General features: G+C 36.3%; 1 protein-coding gene across 1 annotated transcript; it reads right to left on the reverse strand.

Annotated features, from left to right (window-relative positions):
• Window positions 1-2,368: 2,368 nt before the first annotated feature.
• On the reverse strand, window positions 2,369-12,578 carry LOC117322167 (carbohydrate sulfotransferase 11-like). The gene is made up of 4 exons (XM_033876940.1): window positions 10,823-12,578; window positions 9,963-10,003; window positions 7,642-7,857; window positions 2,369-3,530 (listed from the first exon to the last, which is right to left on the reverse strand). The coding sequence occupies exons 1-4, from the start codon at window positions 10,950-10,952 to the stop codon at window positions 2,595-2,597; spliced, it is 1,323 nt and encodes a 440-aa protein (XP_033732831.1). The 5' UTR covers window positions 10,953-12,578; the 3' UTR covers window positions 2,369-2,594.
• Between the last annotated feature and the right edge of the window lie 1,644 nt (window positions 12,579-14,222).

Here is a 14,222-nt window from a genome sequence, read left to right on the forward strand (position 1 = left end):
TTCTGCCTTGTTAGTAGCCCGAGTTTCCTCTGGCCCTTACACCAGACATGGACATTGGTGTCATGGTGGCCAGAGGAAACTGGTTACCTTGTTAGTAACCTTTCATCCTAACCCTGGCAACCTTTTAGCTTTAACCTCTTGACCTTTCATCCCATCAATGGTTACCTTCCATTTTAATCTTGCAGACCTTTCATCTTAATCTAAGAAATCTTTATCCTTAATCCTGGCAACAACCTACTTGATCTAAAAGACATTCAGCTTACTTATGACAACATTTTTATCTCACCTCGCTCAGATGGGTAAGGGAGTTTTTGCAATTGGGAGAAGTCTGTCAGATTTTTTCCCTAAAAAACAAACAGAATCATGATATTTGGCTGGTCACCTCTCGGACAGATCCCTTCAAAGTTCATGAAAAGAAACGACCTTGACCCATATTCAAAGTCACATGGGTCAAATTTGTTAAAACATTCAAATGACTTCTTATTATTAACCAAGAGACCAATAAATCAAGATATTTGCAGAGTAAGGTTCCCATACATAGAAACCTAAAAATGTTTGCAAAAAGAGATGACATTGACATATATTCAAGATAGCGCGTCAGGCATGTTAAAACATTCAAACATTTTTTTCTGCTTAACTAACAGGCCTAGGATAAAGATATTTGGCTGAAAGCTTCTGTGATGACACTCAACAACATTTGTAAAATGATCGACTTTCACTCACATTCAAGGTCACATGAGTCAAACAAGTTAAAACATCAAAACGACTTCTTAACTGACCTGAAACAAGATATCTGCTTGGTAGATTGTTGGGCTAATGCCAGACAAAATTTAAGAATCGAAATGACCTTCACTCGTATTCAAGGTCACAGGGATCAAACATGTAAAAACAATCTAACATCTTCTGAAAAATTAACAGGCATAGACACAATATATATAGCTTGTAGGTTCCTGGAATGATCCCCCCCCCCCCCCCCCCCCCCCCCCGCTACAGGGACTACAGTGTTGTGGTACATGTGTACTTGCGCCGATGGATTATGTACTATATTTCAGCTGTGTCATCGAGTCTGGTGAAATATTTCAGCAATTTAATTAAGTGTCTGGATTTTTTTGTATGGTTTCGAAATTGATATGTTTCATCGAAAACTACCGGTTCACAAAAGAACATCGCACTGAATGCAAAGTCAAAAGATTACTGATGTAAATAGTTTGTCCCGGTAACACAGAAAAAATAGTTAAAACGTTTATTCAACGCGACTATTAGCTTTTTACTGGTGCAGTCAACCTGTCAACGACGATGAAGACAAAAATATATATTACGTCAATTCAGCAAGCATTATCTCGACAAGTAATGTACCTGATGTCGGGTTTGAAATTAACTGTCTTTGATCATATGAAATCGTGTGATAAATACTAACCAGAGATCTCAATTTAACAAGAAATGCTTTGAATAAGATATTTCTCATATAATAAAATAAAAGCATTCCAGCCAAAAACCAGTAGTGTATCGTAAGGCCGTGTTGTTAATGTGAGCGCCACTTACTTTCGGTCTCGATAGACATCTTTTAGGTTTGGCTGGTTTGTATTGTTTAACGCACATCAAGTAAAATATTATAGCTTAATGAAAAGTTTGATGCATTAGATATTTGGAGTGAAAGCAACCCAGATAAACTACTTTATACTTGGCATGGTCCCAACAGAAAACAAGCCAGACTGGATTATTTTTTTTATGTCATCTGATCTTTTACCTATGTTGATAAATGTGATATTGGGTTAAGTTATAAATCTGATCATTCCCCTATTCTATTATCTTTAGATTTAATCCATCAAATTTAATAATAGCCTTTTGAATGACCCAGTCCATGTTGATATTGTAAAAGAATAGCATTGATGTAAAAAATCAATGTTCAATCACCGACATGCCCAATACGTTAACTGTCGATTACAAATTATTATGGGAAACATTGAAATTGATGATTCGTATGGCCCCGCGTGTGTGGAACATGAGTAATCTTATCAAGTTGTGAAAAATACTAGGATTCAAGCAGTGATCGCAGACGTTCGCTTCCAAACTCTTTAAGGGACATTCCTTCGTCCGGACATCAGAAACATGCACAATTTCTACTGATGAAATCTTTGCCCGAACGATGATTATATGAGTGTTTGTGCCTACAAGTAATGAAATTAACGCCGAAATGTACAGGGGAAATGCATACTGTATTTTTCTGCGGTAATTAGTGATACTTCAGGTCGAATTAAGAATGTTAATGATTTAATACTCGAAGAACTTCGGTTTATCATGAGAATAAAACTGCCTTATTAATGTAAAGATTATAACTTTTACTACTTGTGATAAAATGTCCAATAAGTTTTGACTGCTTAAACTTTATGCAAACAAAGGAATCATGCCCCTTTAATACAATTAAACGAATATTTATGAGACTCAAGGCTTTAAAGACTTTATTAGCAATGGTTGGTATGATACTAACGGTCTATTGGTACAAAAATGTACTTATTTCAAACCATTGCTGTTGATATCTGACATTGCTGTCTACATTCATTTCACAAAATGTTCAACCTGTCCAAAACATTCGATCACTCGAAATCAAATAACCAGTTGTGGTCCTTTCTTTGTCTGCTATGGTTAAATATACTTGACGGTGAACAGTCATAGTCAAACAATGCACAGTCTGGTTCAAATACTTCACGAAGCTTATACAAGACTTCAATATCTACAGAATTATACGCAGCCAACATGGCGTCTCTCTTTTGAACACGTGGCACGCGGTCTTTTAAGTTTTGAAGTAAAAGTTGTAGTAATTGTTCCTGACTGACGTCATCACTTTCACTTCTTTTGATTGGATAACTAGTTTTCAAATTGATCAACCCTCGTAGTTGAAGAGCACGCCACATCCGCTGTTGTGCTTTAAAGAAATCTGGTACACATTTATGCAATTCAACCAATTCTTTTTTGAAGAAAAACAGCAATTCTACACTGTGTCGAAATTGGTCCCTTGCGTAAGCGTCAAAAAATTGACCATGAAGTTCATCATACATCCTCGTATGTCCTATAGTCTGTATCAAAAACATCGTATCATTATAGAATGTCGCCATCTTGCCTATGACGTCATATCTTATTTCACATGGACGGCAGTGTTCCGTTATTGTTACAAAATGGCTGTCAACACTCTCAAGACCGTGTGAAAGGTTTATTACATATTTTACAAACTCTGCAAATGTGACGTCATCCCCACACCTTAAACTTCTAAATTTCGGTAGTTCTCGGTACTTGCGAATAATACTTGTACCCACTCTTATCCAGAAATTGATGTTCGGTGAAATAAATTTGTCTACATACGCGGAAAATAATCTCTCGTATGGATCACGTGAGAACATAACTGATAATGAAGATGACATCACGTGCTTGTATTCCAGCAGGGTCGTGTTGTACAGAGTGTCTACCGTTCCTGGTATGTAGGCGTCAAATGCCCGGATGCTGTACGGACTGGATTTTTTTGTGTCTTTGAGAATCTGTCGAAAAAAGGAGAGAAAAGATTAATCTGGGAAAATTCAATTAACGGCACTTATAAACAGACAGACTGTTAACGACGGCACCATGACAAAGATCATGTCGTGCAACGCTTGTTGCTTGTAAATGATAAAATGGTAGTGTTTTGATGTGTGAGGAAGTTGAACCAATAATATTCTTCGTAAACACAGTAGTTGGTGGGATAAAGGAAATGCAATCCCGGGTAAAGATTAAAAGACACACAAATAAACCATAAGATAATTTCTCCAATCAAACCATTGTTTCACAACATGATCAATTGCGCCTTGGTATATATATAGCACAGTGGTTTACTGAGACCAAACCAGTTTTGATAGCGTGGATAAACAAGATCTAACACTTTCCGAAAAGAAATCTGGAAAGACATCTAAAACCAATATCATACGATTGATGAATCGGTTTACCATACCTGTTTGAATAAGTTTAGTTCCTGGAAAAAAAGGCATCGTTGTAATTACTTAAGAGGTACATAAACGCTGTTAAGTGAATCCTGAATAACCATTTTATAGGAAAGAGACACGATGACGTCACTGTCCGCTCGTGAAAGCCATCATCGGATACCTACGGTTGATTGCACTATGATAACCGTTGGTATCCGACAATGGTGAAAGCGAACGCTGGTCTGTTTGTGAAAGGGTGGTTGCTTTCCTCGCTGTATACTGTTGTGATGCACCACCATCTTAAATGTTAATGTTAAAAATCATTGACTAATGGAAACAACAGAAAATACCAATATCATATCGAAACCGTAATTCTAACTTTAAATCGACAAAGCGAAGACAAACTACAAACAAGAGAGATACATTAGTATGGGGATCCTTGATTGTTCCTTGACGACACCCGCCATGTAACTCTAGGTAAAGTCATAGCAAGGATGGTGACAACAGATCCACCAGGAATATTAACAAATATCATATAAGTCTGATTTGATATCCTACAAGGAAATAGAATATTTCCCGACGAGATCATGGAGTCCACCATAAAAAGATCCTCATGGTCTTCATCAAACTGCATCCCTCTAAACCTTGTGTTGTTACACGTAGTCACGTGATAATGGGAACAAGACTTAGCATATTGAATCAACAACTTAGATTGGGGCAGCAGGGATGTTTCTATCTAGAAATGAAAAAAAAGAAACATACAGTTTTAAGCTGTCCCTGCTGGTTACGCCGGAAGTCAAGATCGAAGTAAATGGTTGATGTTGAAGAGCCTGTGATGTCCTTGATTTTACAAGAGGTATATCCGATCGAAATAATACGTAAACAATATATCTATGGCTATGAGCATTTCGTGGTCAGTAACCTAGCTGGTTCTATATGATTCTTCACTGTACAACACTGAAGGTCCCTAAATCCATTTTCAGTGGGTCAAATTAGTTAATTCAGCAAAATTAAATTTATAAGAATTACTTCCCTTCCATCGCCATAATTTCATCGCACTACAAACAATTATTCATTTTATACTTAAATTGTGTATCTTTTTATGTGTATCTATATGATTCAAGATAGATCATACATTTGTTTGTATACGTCTGTCTCTTGCTAGGAGAGGGCTAATATAGGCATAACCTGTTGTCCAGTCTTTTTGTGTTTACAACAATATTGTTTGATATGAAAATATTTCTATAGTTGAAATTGACGACCTTTGCAAGCTATCTATTAGCTCTTTGATATAACGCTATAACTAATATAACTCAAAACAAGTCGTCCAAGATAGGGACACATTTTGTTCCATGGGTATGCCAATAGGCTTTTGCAAGATGTTGTCGACCAGAAATTCAATCATTCTGACAATTTCATTCTCGGTGTATATTCCCCTAGGCCCAAAGTTGATAACTGTATATTATGCACTGGAAACTAAAATTTCCGTTGATGTTATTTATCAAAACAATACTTAATGAAAAAAAGTCGAATTTCATCTCAATCTTCATTCCGGTTTGTCTGGGTATCGAATCCCTCGAGTTTGTTGTGCTATTCTCGAAGCTATGAACATGGTGTCTGATTAGAATATTTCAGAGTGAGACTGCCCAAATTGATTGAACGTTGTAAAAGTTTCAGCATCACAAAAATGTCTCCGCGACGTATTCAGTATTGTCAGACATGTTTAGATTTCCTAGCTAGTTCTCATTGATCAACATGAATTTACTGTCGGTTAGGTTTGGCTTTGTTTTGTTAAACATTTGTCTCCTTGTGATATAAATCTGCTGTCGACTTTATAGTGCTACCTCACTGAATCATACTGCCTTAAACATCCATCAGGACACCTCACCTTGTTACAATCTACTGAAAACGGTCGAACCAGTCGTCCCATTCCCTAAATTACTGAGCGTTAAGCAAGAAAAGCAATTATCATTTTCATAAACACTGGTATGTTACTTTGATCTTCGTCAAAACTATCAAGAATTATTATTATTACAGAAAGCCAAGTGTTTACAAATTAGCAAAATAATGAAGTGTGAACAATGTAAAAGAACTAAATAAAACTGGTAAATTCATTCATTTATATTTCAGAAAAAGGACAGAAACATCATGTACACAATAATGTAGTTGAATATCATTTTGTTAAACTATTGAGATACACGTTTATCAGAACGAGCTTACAATATCACGTTGACCTCTCTCCGTTTGTCACGTTTTTCATGTAATTGTACTGTTGGATATTTATGTTAAATCATGTTACATTTTTGTATTTTCACTTATGGGCCGATAGGTCCACGGAATGAACTGAAATGAACTCGGCCAAGAAACAGAACCCAAAGCCTTCTTCGCAGGAGCGAACACTCAACTAAAGGTCAAACGCGAGGCAGTGTCAAGGGAGACATTAGTTGTTTAGAAAGAAGAGAAAAGATATGATCCCTGATTTAGTCTCTTCTTGCGATCATGCAATGGGGCGACAGGTATAATTCTTACGCCTCATCTCCAGGACAGACTTTACTCTGGGTCGTGTCTAGTAACTTAGCCAGGGGCAATCTGCAATGAGGGGGCGGACGAACAACAACACCACGGGTCAATTGGAAAGATGACGATTTGTTTTGATAGAATATAGAAACATGTCAATTTGTGGGGAAAATGAACAGGAAAATGCTAACGAAACCGTATAAATATTCTTATAAGTATACTGATTTTATTCCGCCATTTTCTTACATGTCGACACAATTATAGGAGAAGCCACTAAACTAGGAGTTTCTGCATACTTCCGGATGGTTTTGTATTCATTTTTTTTATTTGATTTATTTATCTATTTATTCATTTATGAAAGGTCAGCAATATGCAATATGAATGGCGTAAAAAGAGAACCGAAATATCTTCGAATGAGGAAGATGATGTCGAGCCTGAAAGCGAATCTGAGGAGCGCTGGCTGATCATGAGCTTGTTATCGAGAATAGAATCTATATATATTGCACGCATAATCTTGGCGACTATGTGTATATGAAAGAACTGCAGATGTCTGTAGACAGATAAAATAACACCTTTTACAGAATCCATGTGGATGTGCCGTCTGAAGCCAAGAAAACGAACGAGATTGTTGTTTGGTGGATAATTATTTCGGCAAAAAGATCTTGTACAAAAGAGGAAAACCCTTCACGCTTAGTGTCAGCGACAGGATGAAACTGTCTCGAGGTCAGAGACAGGAGGAGACTGTCTCAAGGTCAGAGACAGGAGGAGACTGTCTCAAGATCAGAGACAGGATGAGACTGTCTCGAGGCCAGAGACAGGATGAGACTGTCTCGAGGCCAGAGACAGGATGAGACTGTCTCGAGGCCAGAGACAGGATGAGACTGTCTCGAGGCCAGAGACAGGATGAGACTATCTCAAGGTCGGAGACAGGAGGAGACTGTCTCAAGATCAGAGACAGGATGAGACTGTCTCGAGGCCAGAGACAGGATGAGACTATCTCAAGGTCAGAGACAGGAGGAGACTGTCTTAAAGCTAAAAATAGGATGAGACTCATTTGATAAAAAAACATTTACTGAAAATATGAGAGATTGACTGGAGAGTTGAAACATATTACAAGGAGTTCTTCCTATTAGACTACGATGGTAATGATATAATGAGGAAATACCATGGTACTTACAGAAAAGAATCTCCGCCAAAACGTTAGTCCAACTTTCTCAACCCCGCAAAAAACAAGGTGATGCCCTCTGTCCACCAGAAGGTGTTGTCTCACTAAGTCTTCTCCATATAGACTCGGTCTAGGATTTAGTGACGCACACTTGTCTTGTAATCTAATCCTGCGCATAGCGTACGTTAGGGGAATCGTGTGGCCAAATGTTTTGTTTTCAAAACATATCTGTAATATAGAGGTATTTATATACAAAGTGCAGGTAGTTAAATACAAAGTATAATTGTTATATACAAAGTAAAAGTACATATAGTTCAAAGAATAGGTAGTTATAAACAAACTACAGGTAGTTATCCACAAATTACAGGTAGTTATATACAAAGTACATGTAGTTACATACAAATTACAAGTAGTTATTTACAACTTACAGGTAATTATATACAAATTACAGCTAGTTATAAACAAACTACAGGTAGTTATATACAAACTACGGGTAGTTATAAACAAATTACGGGTAGTTATAAACAAACTACGGGTAGTTATAAACAAATTACGGGTAGTTATAAACAAACTACGGGTAGTTATATACAAACTACGGGTAGTTATAAACAAACTACGGGTAGTTATATACTTACTACGGGTAGTTATATACTTACTACATGCAGTTATATACAAAGTACGGGTAGTTATATACAAATTACAGGTAGTTATAAACAAACTACGGGTAGTTATAAACAAACTACAGGTAGTTATATACAAATTACAGGTAGTTATATACAAATTACATGTAGTTATATACAAACTACGGGTAGCTATAAACAAATTACATGTAGTTATAAACAAACTACAGGCAGTTATAAACAATCTACATGTAGTTATAAACAATCTACATGTAGCTATAAACAAACTACAGGTAATTATGAACAAACTACATGTTGATATACAAAGTATAGGTAGTTATACAATTGACAGGTAGCATACATACTGTTTCCATTACTTCATATGTTTACAAACCGTAAATTCGGTTTTCAACACTGCATATTGATATCATTCACAAACAAAAAACGGCCATCTACAACGAACTTTTACATATACCACGGTTTGTTCGGTAAGGAGTATATAGCAGACGATTGGGCAGTATAGTATGGACATGGAGTAACACACACCTTAGTATTCACAAGGATAGATAAAGGAAGGTAAGTAATGTATGTTTGATGATACACATTTCACGTTTAACTTTAAAATTGAGCGTAATAACGAATACTTACAATCTGTGTAATCTACAAGTATACTTCATAATATCTTAACCATACGGGTCTCAGGAACAATCAGCTCATAAAGTGTATGTTTTGTGTTTAATCCTGAGCAGTTTGTTAAAACGAATAAAAGAAAAATGTCAGCGGTACCATCCTTAATTCCGGCAGGAATTACGCATTTATGACATTTGTGTTTTGGTTTCATGTATATCAGAAGAAAAGTTTGAAGGCATCTGTTTAAAATAGAGTGACAAATACAATATAATACGTAAATTATTATACTTCAGTGTTGAGAAATGTTGTAATCAGCTATTTTTGTGATTATAATATTATATAGATTATATTAATTACCTACAATATTGAAGGAAGAATGTTTAACCTTAAGGGCAAATATCTTTTTTGCCATTATGTGTTTTTTTTACATTAACGTCAAATGATTTAATCTAAAGTGTAAGATATTCATTTTACGTTAAGATAAAATACTTTTACCTTAAGTGCAGATAAATACGATCGGTTCACATTTTTACCTTAATGTCAAAACACTTTTGACATTATGCACATATTGGCAAGATTTGTTTTTACTTAAGATAAACAAAAAAAAATGTTTATAATGGCAAAAAAAACCCATTTATTTCCCTTAAATTTAAAAGCCTTTGCCGTTATGAACCCATCTTTTAACCTTAAGAATTAATGAAGCTTTCTTATACCTGACGATAATAATGTTTATATATGGTCAAAAACCTGGGTTTTTGTTTGCTGTTATGTGACTTATTGCATTTTCCTACTTAAGGGTAAAATATTTGATCATAAGGGCAATTCTTTTGCTTTTATAAAAAAGGCCATCTTTATTGCCATTTAGGTCAAGTGATTTAACATTGAATGAAAGATATTTGCCCTTAAGGTCAAAACTTTTCCTCTTATGTATTATTTCATACTTCGGTATGCTCTAGGTGATTTGAAAATTCAACCTTCTAAACAGGAGACCGGTGCTTTGGAAATGATATTGTTATAATCAATTGATAATTAAATTATTACATGTAGTTTCGTATGATTAAAAAATCTTTTCTTTATACTTACATTTCCAGATTGCTTGGTATTCCTTTTTATTATCTGATCCCCTGAAACAGTATAAAACATTATCATCTTTATATCGTCTAGCACTGTCTTACTTTAGAAATCTAAAGCATCAGGAATGAATATCACTGTGATTTCGTATCATTGTTCACCTCAAACTTCAACCTGACTGGATAAGGTCGACAATACTCCAGATATCAACATGGTGGTAACAAAATAACTAGTATATAACATCCCTCTTCTCCGCCCAAAAATAGCACACCTGTAAGTATTCAGACAATCATCAAATATAAAGGCTTACACACCTACAGCACACACAACAATGCAATTGTTACACAACCACCTTAGTATCCAGACCTACATACCTACATGATAGAATGTAATATAATGGTCGGACAACCACCCAAGTATCCAGATTTATACAACTACAGGATAAAAGTGTAATGAAATGGTCAGACAACCACACAAATACGCAGACCTACATAACTACAGCATACACTGAAATTATCAGACCACCACCAATGTATTCAGACGTAAGAACGTAATAAATAACCAACTGCGTTTTACTCTGAACACTTATATATTGCTCATATACGTATATATACCTTTGGCAAATCTCATATATCCAATAACTTTTACAATTTTAAGTTCTATATGTCTCATGGAGAGATATCACTATAGTGTAATCCCGTCACGCGCAGTGGGGAACACTCTAAAAATTTATGTAGACATGTCGGAATTTGTATGATGCGAAATAAATTTGAATATCAAGAGAGATTGATATACATTGGTATATATCATGTTCGCTTAATGATCTATAAAGAAGATGCACCTTTTTCGAGGTAAAGCATACAGAAACTCACCTTGGACACTGATCTCATTGCTGTCAATAGTTGTAAAGTCGATATGACGGAAAATGTACAAGACGCATGACGTCAGTAGCACTGTGACGACTAACTTCAAACGATGTTTCCGCCTGCCGAATGGCCCCATATCCGGATCACAAGCTAGAAGTGTATATCTGCAAGGAGTTTAAAGCAGCAAAAATTGGCTTTAGTGATTTACCATATATGTATGTATAACTTTCATAAATAAGTAATGATCGATTTTATAAAATGAAAATTCCTACATTTTCAGAATTCCATTTTCGCCATCCATATCCTGTAATAATCAACTGATGATGTTCATCAAGTATCTGTTCAAGTTTGACTAGAAAAGTATGATTTCCAGCAATGTTAATTTGCCATAGGAACAAAATACCGAAATACTAAAACAATGAGTATACCGCCGATGATATTATTTTGAAGCGTTGTATGAAAAAAGGTCATTTTATGTGAACAAATGACATTATAAGTCTTCCAGTTCAGTGCGTTCAAAATTATTTAGCATATACAAAACTGTAGAGAGTTTTATAACTTGTCATAATCCTGCCAAAAGATTTGGCGTAGATGTGTGTTACACCAATGACTTGTTGAACGATACTGGACATAACAGACCACCCTGTTACACTCCTAACTTTAAAGATACATGTGCCTTTCCTAATATACAACAACCCGTAGCACGCATACAAGTTATGTCGACATGTAAAGGCCACGACCTTAAATGAACATCGCTGTTGATCATAATTAGGACGTTAAATACGATAGTGACTAAACATATCTTACAATATATCCAATATTACCCCAATCTCATTGCTCTTTTGATATTGCTTTTTACATTTTCTTCATAGTAACAAATAGCTTCTATGTCCATGATTTGAAATATATATTGTATTAAAGCGCTTCTATCCTATTTAAAATCGCGTCTGACAATGAGATAGTTGTGCTGATGCGGATTGTAAAGTTGTCTTAAAGAGAGACATTAAAACCAAGAAGTCTACTAAAAACATAAGACTTCCCCAGCACAATTGGTTGCTTGCTATTTTAAAAGCAGACGGAAATAACTTAAATGATAACAAAGAGATTGGCATGTGTGCGAAGCGTTTCAAGAATTATCAGAAACGAAAGCCTCAGCCTGAAGATCATAACGTTGGTGTTGATGATGATAATGAAGAGTTTCGATCAAACTCGACCATTTTCCTCAAGTGCGCATAACACCAAATCTTCTTTCATCACAAACTGTGGTGTCTTTAGTCCTCACGAATGTGTTCACATCATCTCATAGAAATGATATTAACCCTAAAGTTGATATTTGCACTGATGAAAGAGAAATGTTGACTTCCCGGCTACCTTCCAGATCAAAGGAAATCATCAATGATGTTTTAGTGAATCACATATGCTATCAAAGCAGGAGTCTTCCTTTACTCTGCGTTTCTCCTCTCTGGATGATGCAGATTGTAAACCTGGACAGGTTGGAAGTTTCTAGAAATTCTTTCACACCGCTCGTCCTGAAGCTGGTATTTACACTCCAAACCACGAGGATGCACTGCTGTTCTTCCTGGTAAAAGTGAAGATGGACATATTGTGGGAACAATCTAGACATAACTATTGTTCCATTGTTGCTTGGGCGTGAATATCTTACAAGAGAAAACATTCTGGATTACAACGCAGCGTTCTCTGAAGCATTTTTTGGCAAGATGGCGACTGTCATACTTGATGGTACATACATCTTGATCCACAATAGTTCTGATCACATGCTCCAGATAATCTCCTCCTGTTGCCAGAAAAAAAACGGAACTATTTGAAGGTCATGAGCATTGCCCTTCCTGATGGTTACATTCTGGACAAAGTATATTTTCATGGAAGCGATGATAATGCAAATATTACAAAAGCCATCATAGATAGTCTCTCCTTGCTTGAGGAAATGACAATGTTGTTGCTAATCGAGATTTTAGAGATGCTTTGACAGATTTGGAATTACGTGGTTTGACAACAAAGATGCCGTGTTATCTTGGATAGATCAATAACTAAATCCAGATGGGTAGTGGAGTCATATCACGGATGCTTCAAGCAATGGCTGTTTTTTAAAACACAAATTGCTTCCAACTATTTCACTGATGTCATCGAGGCAACCGTTAGAACAGTAACAGCCTGCCTCAATGGTATCTATCCGAGGACCCATATATGTTAGGACATCAGAGCGAGACGCAAAGGATATGGCGAAGGCTGACAAAATAAAGGCGCCTTAGGGCTCACCAAACCATTGCTCAGCCAGTGAAAGATTAACCAGATTTTACATGAAGGGCCAAGTCACTAGTTGTCAAACTAGGTGCGAATGCGGATAATTGTGACTTTCTTAAGTTAATCATGGAATAACTTTTCATACAAGTAAACATATCCTCCATTATTTTCAGTCGATTCATGATCAAATCAAAGCGAGTATCAAGTTTCGAATGTCTATTGACGATATCGAGCAAATCAACATTGATGTTATTCGTATATTGACCGGGGTGCTGAGAACCGCGCTCAGTTATTGAGCTCCTGGGGAGGGTTGTTGAAAGTATATTGGATGAGGCGCCATTTTCACGGAGGGAGAGCCAAATATTTCCTTATGGGCACCTGATATAATATTCCTTGTTGATACGTCCTACTTACCTGTGAGAGCTAGGTTCAACCGATAAGGATGACTGGGCGCTGTTGTTACTTTACGTACTTCTCTATATTTTGCCCATTAAATACTATAACTTCCACAAGAAGAGATATTTCCAAAGTGAGAAAATCTCAGTAGCAACGACTTAATTTATTTCTAATAAATTAGACAGTAGATGCACTGTGTCCAATATGAGCATATTTTCAGGTGAAGATCCGAGGTACAGGGTTCGACACTCCCTACTCGTGTCGGTTTGTTTCTCGGGAAACTGAGAGAAACTGGCCGGTCTGTGCTGTCATGGGTGTGTCCTTGGGCAAAACACTTTATCTTAGTTACTCTGGATGGCATGCGAAGGGCCTCCCGTATGTTGTTCATGAGGTAGTCACCAACTACTACAAGGAGACCCCAACTCAATATGACCCTGGCTTTTCATGGTACGATTAGCGCAGCAAACAAACAAATATCGCGTGCAATGCACGTACAGCGTGGTATACATATATACGTACAAATTCAACATATGAAAAGAGTTCAACCAATATACGACATGCATTAAAACACAAAATGCCTCTGACTGTAATATGTGCAAAAGTAAGATACCAGAAGTACAACAAAAGATTTAAAAAAAAAAAGACAACTTACCCTTAGGCTAATTATAAATTCTCATATGTTAATAAAGAAGCACCCATCATCACTCAACTATCACAGAGAATGTCTTGATATCCCTGTTGATTGGTG

Source organism: Pecten maximus, chromosome 2 (assembly GCF_902652985.1).
Source record: "Pecten maximus chromosome 2, xPecMax1.1, whole genome shotgun sequence".
NCBI classification, from domain to species: Eukaryota; Metazoa; Mollusca; class Bivalvia; order Pectinida; family Pectinidae; genus Pecten; species Pecten maximus.

Bases quoted from the DNA above. Each gene is read 5' to 3' on its own strand.
- LOC117322167 (XM_033876940.1), bottom strand. From the start codon at position 10,952: ATGGGGCCATTCGGCAGGCGGAAACATCGTTTGAAGTTAGTCGTCACA. The intron at 7,858-9,962 runs GTAAGTATAAAG...TCTATATTACAG, and splicing joins ATACCAAGCAATCTGGAAAT to ATATGTTTTGAAAACAAAAC. The intron at 3,531-7,641 runs GTAAGTACCATG...TTTTTTCGACAG, and splicing joins TTTGGCGGAGATTCTTTTCT to ATTCTCAAAGACACAAAAAA.